The 14509-nt window shown below is 38.6% G+C and overlaps 2 protein-coding genes across 4 annotated transcripts in view; one reads left to right on the forward strand and one right to left on the reverse strand.

Annotated features, from left to right (window-relative positions):
* The window catches only part of FAM185A (family with sequence similarity 185 member A), a 90355-nt gene extending 85299 nt beyond the window's left edge, over window positions 1-5056 (reverse strand). For all 3 annotated transcript variants that reach the window (XR_006196569.1, XM_042916201.1, XM_042916193.1), the window contains exons 1-2: window positions 4251-5056; window positions 1704-1813 (exon numbers count right to left, since the gene is read on the reverse strand). Coding sequence is in view for 2 of the 3 variants with exons in the window: in XM_042916201.1 (XP_042772135.1) it covers window positions 1704-1813; window positions 4251-4701 (561 nt within the window). In the remaining variant the exon portion in view is untranslated. The remainder of the gene's footprint in view (window positions 1-1703; window positions 1814-4250) is intronic.
* Window positions 5057-5195: 139 nt separating this feature from the next.
* CCDC146 (coiled-coil domain containing 146) overlaps window positions 5196-14509 on the forward strand; it is a 115295-nt gene continuing 105981 nt past the window's right edge. Inside the window, exon 1 of the mRNA XM_042915992.1 lies at window positions 5196-5342. The gene's annotated coding sequence lies outside the window, so the exon portion shown is untranslated. The remainder of the gene's footprint in view (window positions 5343-14509) is intronic.

Here is a 14509-nt window from a genome sequence, read left to right on the forward strand (position 1 = left end):
ACTTTGTTCGCAGACTCATCTTTTTCGACTCCGGCCATACTCCCTGCAACAGAAGGTATGCAAATAAAAGTGGCTGCAAAAAACAAATGATGTAAAAATTTTTAAATGCATCAAATTAAACATTCTAGTTAGTGTTTATGGATCTAAAAATGAAAATGTTTTGCAATTATGAAGCAAAGGTGACTGACTTCTCTTCAACAAAGTTATATGCCATCAAAGTTCACAAAAGTACTTGACAATGCAAGTGTAAGAAGTAGCAGTAGAAATGAAAAGCTAGCGCCTATCAGAGATGTAGTTGAAATCATTTAGAGCTGAGACCAATCTAATTTTAAGAAAATTAAATAAAAAAGTGTTATTACAGGAAGCCTGGATGGCTCAGTCGGTTAAGTGTCTGACTTCAGCTCAGGTCATGATCTCACGGTTTGTGAGTTCGAGTCTCGCGTCAGGCTCTGTGCTGACAGCTCAGAGCCTGGAGTCTGCTTCAGATTCTATGTCTCCCTCTCTCTCTGCCCCTCCCGCCCCTCACTCTTTCTCCCCCCCTCTCTCTCTCTCTTTCTCTCTCTCTCTCTTAAAAATAAACGTTAAAAAAATTTTTTTTAAAGTGTTATTACAAAACAAGATGAATCCTTTGTTGTTTAGCACAAATACCTACTTAATCCTTAAATAATGAGCTACTTAACACATTAAAAATGTGACTACTATTTTAAGCATATTTTTATTTTTTTAATTTATTTTTATTTTTAATCTATTTTTCTTTTTTTAAATTTAAATCCAACTTAGTTAACATAAAGTGTTATAATGATTTCAGGAATAGAATTTATTGATTCATCACTTACATATAACATCCACTGTTCATCCCAACCAGTGCCCTCCTTAATGCCCATTGCCCATTTAGCCAATCTTCCCACCCAACACGCTTCCAGCAACCTCAGTTTGTTCTCTGTATTTAAGAGTCTCTTACAGTTTGTCTCCCTCTCTGTTTTTATCTTATTTTTTCCTTCCCTTCCCCATGTTCATCTGTTCTGTTTCTTAAATTCCACATATGAGCGAAATCATATATTTATCTTTCTCTAACTTATTTCATTAAGCATATTTTTAGTGCTTAAGGCCCTTTCCTTACTCTTTAATAAACAGAATAAAACTGTTTGTTAAAACAAAAATTTCTTTAACTTAATAAGATCTCAGAATACTAAGAATGTATTATTAGTTTCACTGTACACTTTAAAATGAAATTTAAAAGAAAAATGAGGATGGGCCATATGGGTGGCTCAGTCTGCTAAGCATCTGACTTCAGCCTTAGGTCACAATCCCACAGTCCCTGAGTTCAAGCCCCGCGTCAGGCTCTCTGCTGTGAGCCCAGAGCCCACTTTGGATCCTCTGTCTCCCTCTCTCTCTCTGCCTCTCCACTGCTCTCGTATGCACACTCATGCTCTCAAAAGTAAATAAACATTAAAAAAATTTTTTTAATTAAAAAAATAAAGAAAAATGAGGAAAACCTTCAGAGTTGCTACAACCTCTGGACTTTCAGAACAGAACTGATTTCAAGGTAAAATTTCTGCCAGTAATGTCTGAAAGATGAATAAATAATACTTAACATTCTCAACATGATACTCAGAATAATAGTTTTATTTTGATACTGCAGCTCAAAGTTTAAGGTTTTTTAAAACAGTAATATTGAAACACAATTAGAAAAATTTTCATACCTTAACAGACTGTAAGATGCCAGTCCCCTGCTCAGTTTCAATTTTGCAATTATCACACTCAATATTTTGGACTTTTACACAGCCAGACCCTGATGACTTAATATTCAAATCTAGAAATAAAAAAAAAAAAAGAAAAAGAAAATTAGTACTATGGCTAATGAGCTCCAAAGCATTTTAGTAACCCCTAGAAATCCAGCTCCTGAGTTATGTTCATAATATTACTGAACTCTGGAGAGAGCACAGTTGTCAGCACCTAAGGGGTCCCACCACAGCAACAGGACCAGATGTAGTGCCCTTTTCTGCTTGTTTTAAGAAATAAAGCAGTGATTTCTGTTGACCTGTATCACCTAAAGAGAAAGTAAGTAATATAGGAGACAAGTCAGGGAGGTCATCAGAGACTCTAGTTATTATAGACATTCCTGGGAAAGATCATACAAGCCTCTTCCCCACTGAGACAACACATACACACAGACACACACACACAGGTTCGAATAAGAATATAGCAAGTTAAAAAGTCATTAGTTGGTTAAGCATCCGACTTTGCTCAGGTCATGATCTCACAGTTTGTGGGTGGGTTTGAGCCCCACATCGGGCTCTGTGCTGACAGCTCAGAGCCTGGAGCTTGTTTTGGCTTCTGTGACTCCCTCTCTCCGTCCCTCCCCTGCTCACGCTCTGTCTCTGTCTCTGTCTCTCAGAAAATAAATAAATATTAAAGAAAAAAAATTTTTTTTAAGTCATTATGGTAAACTGAATATGCCAGTTAGCCTCTTCTCATATTCATGAAGATTTAAAGATTTGTTCTCAAATCTCCTATAAATTGAAAGCATGTACAGGAATAGTATGTATCTGTGTTTGTTGCCCCCCCACACAAACTACTGGGGCTTAATATCACAATTTTAATAGTTATGGCATAAAAAATTTTCTAGTTTTGTATATAGCAGTCTCTATAAAGGTTTAATAAACAGCAATACTATAATAATCTAAATTATACAAACCAACAGTTTTACCCCATCTTTACATGGAAACAAATGTAACCAAGAAGCGTTTACCCAGTTAAGTAGTGTTGCAACATAGCCTTCATCCAAGGCAGTGTTGATAGACATGGGGAGAAAGAAACATACTCTAAATACACTCTACCCCCCCACTAGGTAGGTAGAAAAGTTAAGGCCAGACACTGAGTGGTAATAATGCTACTCTTATCTACTCACAGAAACAGGTATAAACAAACTGGAGGAACAAGTAAGTATGAAGAAAACTGAATTATGTTGATTTAAGGAGCTCGTGTATAGACATGTAGAAAATGGTAAATTGGAAATGGGATTCTGGCTCTAAAAAGAGGAATCTACAAAAAAAAAAATGAGGTTAAGGATCATTAGTATGGATGGTTTCACTTTTATCTGCGCTACCATAAAAATTTTGCTTAACTCTATTTCGATACTTAGTCCATTTTTTATTATGATAATATAACGGGAAATCTTTCTCCCCAACCCAGAGGGTTCTATTTTGAGGTTAGGGTCTCTTATTCATCTAGACTAGTTTAAAGAAGTTGAGAAGCAGTAAAGCATAGTGGTTGAGCAGACTGCAGTCAATTCCCATTCCAGCTCCACCACTTTATATCTGAGAGATAGCTGATCTATCCCCATGAGAACAGAAGTTTCACGAAGGCATAGATTTTTTCTACTTTGTCACCCACAATAAACACTTGATGAAACTTGCTATCTCTCCCACTTCCTTAGGTGAAACAGTGCCAATAACAGTATCTACTCTATAGCGCAATTGTAAGGGTTAGAAAAGACTATCTTAGAAGTGTTAGCTGCTGTTATGATCATCATTAGTATCATCCTTCAGTCAGGAAGGAGAGCCTGGGGAGACTTCCCTAGAACAATGTGTACACACTGGCTTGCATTTGAGAAATATCATGGAGTCCAAATACTTAGAAACATTGCAGGCATTATCAACTGAAGTTTCCCAGGCAGTTTTACTGTGTGTGCGCGTGCGTGCGTGCGTGCGTGTGTGTGTGTTTTCAAAGACTGCTACTCATGGAAAATTTACAATGGAGACGTATCAGTAAAAGGCTGGGTGCCTATTTGAAAGCGAACACTTGGTCCAGGTTAGATATGGAACATCCTATAGACAGAGCTGTTTTGGAACAGACCCCAGGCTGTGAGCACTGAATGGATTATCAAGAAACTACAACCCTGAAAAATTAACCACTTTGCTACTGACAAAGTGCAGTGACAGAAAAATTAGGAACTAAGTGCCAAAGGAGAATATAAGGGTTCCACAAATAATATTTGACTTAGATTATTCCATGAGGTTTCCAATGTCTTTAACTGCGAACCTGATGTCTAACTTTCACCAGGAAACCCAAAGTAGAACAAGAAAAAACAAACAAAAAGAAAAAGGGGGAGCAGGTTCCGAGGGGGGACAATAGTAAATTGGGTTGGAAAGTCAAAGGAACCAATGAAAAGTGCACGTCTGCCCAATTTCAGAAGGTCACCGGCTGTGCCCTGGGACCCAAACCCGTTTTCACTTCACTTCACTTGCCAAACTTCAGGGGCGCGTTCACCTCCACGGACGCCTGGGGGTCGATGGTGTCAGACACGATGGTTACCTCCTTCAGCGCCTCGTCGTATTTCACCTGCAGGCCGGCCAGGCCCCGCGCCCCGCCTTCCGCTGATCTCACCGCGACCAGCACACGGTCACCGTCGGGGTAGGTGAGGGGGTCCAGGGGCCTCACGGCCAAATGGCACGGAAGCCGCGCCCGCAGCCGACCGAACGGGCTCACTAGCAGCGCCCACTCCTTCAGAGCCTGGCGCGCAAGCCCTGGCCGAGAGACTGTGGGCTCGGACCCAGGCTGGCGCTGGCCCCCACCTGAGCCGTACTCCCGGGCCGAACCAGCCCGACACGCCCAGCTACCCGCAGCTCTGCCGGACCCAACTCGGAGCTGGCTGAGCCGGAGGCGGCCGAACCCCCAGCCCGAGCAGGGGGCGAACATGGCGCGCCCCTCTCGTGCTCCCTCTAATCCCCTCAACCACAGGCCGGTCTCGCCACCAGCCAGTCAACTTGACCACTACGCCTACTCAAGTCAAAGGGGGGTCGTTTGAGAGGATTTGTTGAAGCAACAGCAAGACTGACCACTTTCTCTGGCAATTTAAACCTCAACCGCACACGCCTCACCGGCAAGTTGAAATTTCAAAGCTCTCAGCATCTACTATGACTTGGACTCCTCGCCTGCGCCCTCCCCTTTCGCAAAGGTGCATGGGATACGTAGTTTCAAAGGGGACGATAGGTCCGAAGGGCTTTGAGCAGCTTAGAAACTACATATCCCAGGAGGCAATGCGCAGGGTAGAAAGGGTAGTGGGACCACGTGTTAGACCCGCCTCCGAAGGCGTGCGCTGCTGGCCTGAAGCCCATTAGCCATTGGAGGAATAGGAAAAAAAAAAAAAAAATCTACTTGGGAATCCAACTGGCCAATGGAAAGCGCGGAAGAAACAAGGTGGGCAGGACTGCGTGGTTTCCTTGGATACCCGGGACGCGACTACTTTGATAGAGGGTGGAGCTCTGGAGTGAGACCCTGGAGGCCCTAATCCACGGAGAAATATAGGAACTAAATAAGGATCAGGACCAAGTTAAGGGGTAAGAAACTGCGCTTTTAAAAAGTGAGAACTAGATGCAAACTAAAGTACCCTCGGTGGGTGGTTAGATCCAAACTTCACTAAACTAGTGGGGGTTACCCTGAGATGGAGAATCCCTGGGCAAGAGGGTAAAGAGCCAGATTGGTGTTTTTTGATGAACTCCCTCTTTTGATAACAAATTTAGGAATAGCATTAGAGCCCTGCCTTCTTCCTGATCCTAAGTGATCTTAAGCCAGTCATTGAACGTCTCTGGGTTTTAATTGCTTGTCCTTAAAACGAGGTCAATAATACTTTCCTTGTCTTGCCTCAGAGTTTTTGTAAGGATCAAATGATATAAATGGATGTGAACATGAGGCACAGGCTACAAAATTGCCGTGTAAATTACTGTATTTTTATTTTAGGGATAGCACTGATTCTTAGTCACAAAGAAATATCTGAGAGATCAGAACTTGTGTTGACAGCAGCACTGATCTCTTTGACTACAAATGCTCCTACAAAGAAAAATCAGTCAGCATAGTGCAATGAGAAGAGCATGGGACTATTTCCTGGCTCTGTCACCTGGCTCTTTATCTGCGTCTCCTGGATCTCTTTCTTCAGCTTTAAGATGAAGAAGGATTGTACTAAATGACTCTGTAAGGCATTTTTATCTTCTATAATTCTATGGGCAATTTTAAAAATGGAAAAAAAAAAACCCATGAGATTTATTTCCTGCTTGCCGACATATCTCTCCCTTTCTGTGCCCCTTTCTCCTCCTACCAGTTATTCCCTAAGTTCTTTAGTAAAGACAAACTGCAAGCAATGATGTTTAATAAAATGCAAGGGCTGAAACCAAATGTCTTAGAAAACTGAAGCCCTTGGCCAAGTGCAGAATTACTGGGAGGTATAGTGATAGAGAGACTAGCTAAGTCCTAATGAAGTTGGCTAAAGTCCTCATGGTCCCAGGTCACAGGGTTCTCTGCCAGCTATTACCTTTTTAAAAATTCAGTGTTTTCTTAGGTTATCATTTGCTCTTTTCTGTCCTCCTAGTTCTTTCTCCCTCCTTATTCTCCCTCCTACTGAAGACTTATGATAGATGCTTAGCTTTTAGGTTCACCAAGTTCCTGCTGTATACTAGTTCTGTCCTTGGCTTTGTGTTTCATTTGGTCATAATTATTCAAACTGCTCTTCAAACTGTCTTTTTAATGAAAACCCACAGGGATAACTTTGAAAATCAATTTGAAAAAGGCATTGGTTTAAGCAAGTTAAGAATGCACTCACATCTGTTGTGCACATGCCAAATATTTTTAGATTAACTAGGAATACCTACCAGATTATTTTGTTTCTATGGTAATATTTCCTTTTGAGAACAACCAAGTTAATGGAATTGGCAAATGAACCATAGTTGTCTATGTGGCAAATCATTGTTTGATTATTTTCAAATAAAGCTAAAGAAAAGTGACTGAAAAACTGCTTTTCTGATTATAGGAGTGATCTCATGTGATCTCACAGTTTGTGACTTCGAGGCCTACATTGGGCTCTGTGCTGACACCTCAGAGCCGGGTACCTGCTTCAGATTCTGTGTCTCCCTCTCTCTCTTCCCCTCTCCCACTCACGTTCTGTCTCTCTCTCAAAAATAAACATTAAAAAAATTTTTTTTAATGTGTATACATGACCTGGAAATTATACTTCTGGGGATTTAATGTAAGCATAAAACTATGGATGTTCAAAAAACTTATGTTCAAAGAATTTTGTTTTATAGAGTTGCTTATGATAATGAAGAAGTGAGGCAACTTAAATGTCCAGAAATAGTCATAGTTACATAAATCAGTATATATCTGGAATATTCTGCAACAATTTAAAATTATATTCTGAAGAATATTCAATGATATGGGAAAACTTCCATAATATAATTGGAAAGGAAAAACCTCCAGTTCTCTTTCTGTGTGTTTCTCCATTACTCTCACACTACTAACACACTCACAACACTTCTGCTGATACTCTGGGTGTTCTACAGTTTAACTCAATTCTAACACTATCTACCTGTAAATAGTGTCAGATCCCACAGGTTAAGGGCTCAGTTCCACAAGACTGCTCTCACCTACTTGATATGCCAATTACATGTAGTGGTCCCTGGGTTACCCACAACTTCTGTCTGATTTGGCTACAAATCAGAGGTTCCCACAACCCCTTCTCAGTTTTTATTATTATTTTTTAATGTTTATTATTAAGAGAGAGAGGGCAAGAGGGGGAGGGGCAGAGAGAGAGGGAGACAGAGAATCTGAAGCAGGCTCCACGCTGTCAGAACAAAGCCCAATGTGGGGCTCAAACTCACAAAATGTGAGATCATGACCTGAGCCAAAGTCAGATGCTCAACTGACTGAGCCACCCAGGCACCCCAACCCCCTTCTCAGTTTTGATGAATTTACTAGAGTGTTTCTTAGAACTCAGGGAAACATGTTTACCAGTTTATTAAAAGATATGATGAAGGATACAGATGAACAGCCTGATGAAGAGATACATAGGGTGAGGTCTAGGAGGGTCCCTAGAACAGGAGCTTCTGTCTCCCTGGGGTTGGGATGTGTCTCCTTCCTTGTGTGGATTTGTCTGCCTACACTGAAGATCTACATACCCCATACTATTGGGATTTTTATGGAGGCTTCATCAAGTAGGCATGATCAATCATTAATCCCATTTTCAGCCCTTCTTTCTTCTTAGGAGAATGGAGGCAGGGCTGAAAATTCCAAACTTCTAATCATGGTTTGTGCTCTCCAAACCCTCATCCAGGAGCCATCCAGGAGCCCACCCAAAGTCACCTCATTAGAACGAAAGGTAATCCTATCACACCCAGAAATTACAAGGGTTTCAGGAACCCTGTGCCAGGAACCAAGGAGAGATCAATATATATTTTTTCTATTATCTCACAGTAATATTAAGTGAAAAGAGTAGAATGCCAAATTGTATGTTTAGTATGATCTCAATTCTATAATAATAATAGTAGTAATTTTAAAATACAATTGTATTTAAAATATATTCCATTAAAACAATTCCAACTTGATAACAATGGTTATCTCTAAGTAGTGAGATAATTAATTTTTCATTTTTTGTGTATAAACATATATTACATCTATAATTTTAAAATATTAAAAGAATTTCTTAAAATACATTGTTTCCTAAGACTAACTCAAATAATGAAATAGGTTGAGAATTTCTTACTATCTAAATTTAAGTGCCCATTAAGATTTTATTTAATAATTGTTAATAGATGGACAGCAGAGGGCATGAGAGAGTTTTCAGAAAAATGTAACTTAAAGAATTCTGGAATTCTTCAGTGAGGGAAGCCCTAGGAATTTGCTAACTTTCTCCATTATAAACTTTTAAAATAAATATATCTTATGGCTTTTATTCTTCTTATGAAATCTTAATAAATCAATAATATAAACTAATAACTGACAGTACTAAGAAGTATTTAATGAACACATAGGTAGCCTCATTTGAAATCTACATGTTATTTCCATGCAGATGATGTACCGGAAAAAGTTTATTATTTAATGAGGTCAAATTCCCCCACTTTAAACACCTTGAGAGGTTGCCTATGTTACAAATATTCTCGAGTACTTTGTATGCTAAAACAATATGTATTTGTGTGTATATGTGTTTGTGTGTCTAAGATAATATTTTATTGCAACCAAAGTTTATTCATAATAGAAAAATTTTTAAAGCTAACTTAGGCAAGAGTTCTTGTATGTGCTAATACTTAACGCCATTTCTACAAGATAGCAATAGTGTTTCAACCATTCACACAGTGGTAGCACTGAGTAGAAATATCACTTACATTTTATATATTTTGAGACAATGCTGTTAGTTATGTATGGGTTCAAGATTCATATTGCTTCCTGATAAATTTTCTTTTTTGTCATTAAGTAATGACCCTCTTTATCTCTAGTATTGCTTTCTGTCTTTTTAAAGTTTATTTTTATTTATTTTGAGAGAAAGATAGAGAGCAAGCAGGGGAGAGGCAGAGAGAAGGAGACAGAATCCCAAGCAGGCTCTGCACCCTCAGCACAGAGCCCCATGAGGGGCTTAAACTCACAAACCATGACATCATGACCTGAGCCAAAGTCAAGAGTCAGATGCTCAACTGACTGAGCCACTCAGGTGCCCCACTTTCTGTCTTGATACATATTTTTACCTAAAAATATTTTCATTCTTTTACTTCAAACCTGTGACCTTATAATTGGGGCTTGTGTCTTATAAACAGAATACAGCAGGATATTTTAAAACCAATTTGAGAATCTGTCTCAATAGGTAAATTAATCCACTTACATTTTTTGTAATTACTCTTTCATTTGTATGTATTCTTACCATCTTATTTTGTGTTTTCTATTAATCTTTCTTTTTTGCTTTTTTCAGGGTGGGGTCCTCTTTTTTCTCCATTCATTTAGTCTATATATTTTTCTTTATTCACCTGTTTCCTCTAATCAATCAATACCTTCATCCTCCTTTTGAACAATGGAATTCTTTAACATCAGTTTTTTCCTTTCCATCTTTCATGTCATATTGCCTTGTATATTTTAGTTTCACTTTGTTTTTTGAGGCCACACAAGTAGTTGTTATTGTTTTTTATATTTTGTGCTTGTTTGAATTTAGCAACATTTACCAATTTATATGCTCACCTCTTTCCTTCTAGATTTAGTTTTGTTTTTACTGAAGTATATTTTTATATTTATTCAATGGATCTCTGAGTAATTTTTTCAGACTTTGTCTGAAAATGTCTTTATTTTGCCCTTTTAAATAATAGGTTAGTTGACAGTTACCGTTTCTCAGTACTTTGAAGAAGTACAGTTTTTGCTAATGACAAGACTTCTATCTGTCTAACTTAGTTCTTTTGTAGAGACAAAAGAACTTGGTTGCTTTTAGAATTTTTTTTTCTTTGTTTAGATGGTCTACAGTTTTAGCACTTTGTGTAAGTTCATTTCTTTTGTTTGCTTTTCTTGGTTTTATTTTTTTTTTTAATTTTTTTTTAACGTTTATTTTTGAGACAGAAAGAGACAGAGCATGAATGGGGGAGGGTCAGAGAGAGAGAGGGAGACACAGAATCTGAAACAGGCTCCAGGTTCCGAGCTGTCAGCACAGAGGGCTTGAACTCACTAACAGCGAGATCATGACCTGAGCCGAAGTCGGACGCTTAACCGACTGAGCCACCCAGGCGCCCCTGCTTTTCTTGGTTTTAAAGAAAAACAGTAAAATTCATTTTTTAGGTGGACAGCTCTATTAATTCTGGCAAATGTATACTGTGACATAACCACCATGACAAGATGTAGAATTTTTCCATCATTGCCAAAAGCTCCCTCATGCCACTTTATAGTCACTCTTTCTCCCCCAACACCCAGTCCGTGGCAAACACTGATCTATCCTTATACTTTTGCCTTTGCCAGAAACTCATATAAATTGAATCATATAATACATAGCCTTTTGACTTAATATAATGTATTTGAGATTCACCCATGTTGTTGAATATAGCAGTAGTTTATTCTTTTTTATTTCTGAGTTGAATTCCATTGTATGAACAGTATGAAAACAATCTGTTTCCAGTTTGGGGCATTTCCCATTTGGGGTGAATATTGATAAAGCCAATATAAACATTTGTGTACAGCCTTTGAATAGATGTATATCTTCATTTCCTTTGAATAAGTACATATGAATGAATGGCTGGGTCATTTGATAAATGTATGTTTAGCTTTATAAGAAATAAGTAAACTTTTCCAAAGAAGCTGTACAGTTTTGTATTCTCATTAGCAGTACGTGAGAGTTCCAGTTGCTCCACGTCCTCACCAACATTTGGTATTGTCACTTTTTTTAAAACAGTCTAATAAGTGTGTAATTATATCCCATTGTGATTTTTATTTGCATTTCCCCAATTACTAATGAAGTGAGCATATTTTCACATTCTTATTTGCCATTTGTATATCTTCTTAGGTTAAGTATGTGTTCGAATCTTTTACCCATTTTTAAAATTGGTCTGTTTGATTTCCTGTTATTGAGTGATGAGATTTCTTTGTATTTCTCAATACCAGTCTTTTATCAGCTACATTGTTTGCATATATTTTCTTCCTATCTGTGACTTGTTTTCAGTTTCCCAATACCGTCTTCTGAAGAGCAGATCTCCTAGATTGTGAAAAATTCCAAAATATCTATTTTTACCTTTATGATTTATAAAAATCTCAGGGAAAAAAAACTTTCTCCAAACCAAGGTTGTGAATATTTTCTCTTATGTTTTCTTCTGAACATTTTTTACTGTAGATTTTACATTTAGGTATGTACCTCATTTCAGTTTACTTTTTGTAAATGATGCAGGGTATGGTTTGAGGTGTGTGCATTCTTTTACATAAGGATGTCCAGTTGTTCCAGCATAATTTGTTGAAAAATATGATCATCTCAATGCATTAACAAAAATTAGCCAAATTCATTACCCATTCCTGTTAAAAACTCTCCATGAACTTGGAGTAGGAGGAAACTTCCTCCACCCCACAGGCAGCTATGAAAACTTACACTTGATACCATACTTAACTATAAAAGACTGAATGCTTTCCCTGTTAAGATGTGGAACAAAGAGAGAATGTTCACTCTCACTATTTTTGTTCTGCATTGTACTGGAGATCCTACATTGTGGAATAAGGCAATACAAAGAAATAAAAGGAATCTACGTTGGAAATGAAGAAGTAAAATTGTGTTTATTTGCAGAAAGCACAATCATGTCAGTAGAAAGTTCCAAGGTATATTATGCAAAGCTACTGAATTAATAAAAATGTTTCACAAGGTTATAAGGCACAAGGTCAATAACAAAACCAGTTGTATTTCTAAGGACTAACAATGGCATTTGGAAATTGAAATTTAAAAATAATACAATAGCATACAAAATGTGAAATACTTAGGGATACATTTAACAAAACATATACAAGACCTATCTTCTGAAAGCCATAAGACATTGCTGAAGAAACTGAAGATGATCTAAATAAGTGGGGAGAATGTTCGAGGAACAATAAGACTCAACATTAAGATGGCATATCACCCCACACTAATGTATTGATTCATTGCTCAGTCAAAATTGCAGTAGGCTTTTTAAAAAAATAGAAATTGACAAGTCGCTTCTAAAATATATATGGGAGGGACGCCAGGGTGGCTCAGTCAGTTAAACATCCGACTTTGGCTCAGGTCATGATCTCACAGCTCGTGAGTTCAAGCCCTGTATGGGGCTCTGTGCTGACAGCTCAGAGCCTGGAGCCTGCTTCGGATTCTGTGTCTCCCTCTCTCTCTGCCCCTCCCCCACTCACACTCTGCCTCTCTCTCTCTCTCTCTTTCTCTCAAAATTAAAATAAACATTAAAAAAATTTAACTATATATGGGAACAAAAGTACATAGTATAGCTAAAACATTTTTGAAAAAAGAAGTAAGTTTGAGGACATATTCTACCTCCTTTTAATACTTACTACAGAGCTATGATAATTAATACAATGTTGTATTGGTGTAAGAATAGACATAAATCAATGGGACAAAAGAGAGAACATAGAAATAGACTGATTTAATTTTTTTTTTTAACGTTTATTTATTTTTGAGACAGAGAGAGACACAGCATGAACGGGGGAGGGGCAGAGAGAGAGGGAGACACAGAATCGGAAGCAGGCTCCAGGCTCTGAGCCATCAGCCCAGAGCCCGACGCGGGGCTTGAACTCGCGGACCACGAGATCGTGACCTGAGCTGAAGTCGGACGCTTAACCGACTGAGCCACCCAGGCGCCCCATAGACTGATTTAATTTTTGAGAAAGATGCCATGATAATTCAATGGCAAAGATACTTTTCCTAACAAATGGTGCTGGAACAACTGGATATCCATACGCCTCTCCTCTCCAAAAGAATATCAACCCTTCACACCACACACAAAAACTTGAAATAGACAAAAAATGCAAGTAGACAAGCTAAAACTCTCAAAGATCCAGAAGAAAATATAGGGGAAAATCTTGTGATATTGAGTTTGGCAAAGATTTTATTTTTAACTTCCTCTTCCAATGTAAGGTAGAAAAATTGGCTTGGTAAATATTCTTCTAACCCTATAATGAATATAAGAACCTTTGCTTTTACAGGAAGGAAAGAAATTGAGTAAGGGATGCTGCCCAAAGGGAGGAAGACTGAAGTGGAGTTCCGCCCAGGGCCAGGGGAAGCCTGAGAACAGGAAGTACTTATGCAATGAAAAGGAGGCTCTGAAATTTCTAGACATGGGAGAAGGAACTTTGCCTACTTACGGCCTAAAGCTGGGCCTGCCCTAAGAGTTGACACATATTCTTTCAAGGACTTTAAAGGTTTTTTTTGTTTGCTCCCCTTCGCCCCCCACCACCCCCACCCTGCCGCAATACTCAGTATCCTACATAGTCTTTCTTTTCCTACATTAAAACGTCTCATAGTGGGATTTGAAGGTTAGGCTTACCAGGACTCTTACACCAAATCTTAAGAGGTATTCTGGGACAAATTCATGCTAGAGAAGACCCAGATCACCTTGTCCAACCTATAGATTCCTAAATTATTTGATCCAGTCCTAGGCTGACCTCTGTTTATTTGATCCCTGTCAAAATCATTTAAGGCACATTACACATGAAAACAGAAGAACCCAAAATTGGTGGGAGGGAGCTAACATGTATTGAGGAGAGCACAAACCATGATTAGAAGTTTGGAATTTTCAGCCCTGCCTCCATTCTCCTAAGAAGAAAGAAGGGCTGAAAATGGAACTAATGATTGATCATGCTGGGTCTGGGCTGAGATTTTGTTCCATTTAATCTTCACAACAACCCTTAAATCATCTTGCAGTAAAGGAAATATCCACTTAGAGGATGAATATCTTGCCCAAGCTCACACAGGAAAGGGAAGAATGAAATTCAACCCTGAATTGATTAACTTCAGGCTATTCATTTCCATTACTCCATGTTGTCATCCTGGTAGACTAAGTTAAAGCCACTAATCCCAGTCTTTGATGAAATAACAGGAGGAGAAGGAGGAGGAGGAGGAGGAGGAGGACGGCGACGACGACGATGACGACAAGAAGGAAGGGAAGAGCCAGGGCTGTTGCAGATGGGAAGCAGGAATAGCCCATACTAAATGAAGTTCTTTGCTAAGGAAAAAGACCCATCTAGATTCACAGTT

This window comes from Panthera leo, chromosome A2, assembly GCF_018350215.1.
Source record: "Panthera leo isolate Ple1 chromosome A2, P.leo_Ple1_pat1.1, whole genome shotgun sequence".
Taxonomy (NCBI): Eukaryota; Metazoa; Chordata; class Mammalia; order Carnivora; family Felidae; genus Panthera; species Panthera leo.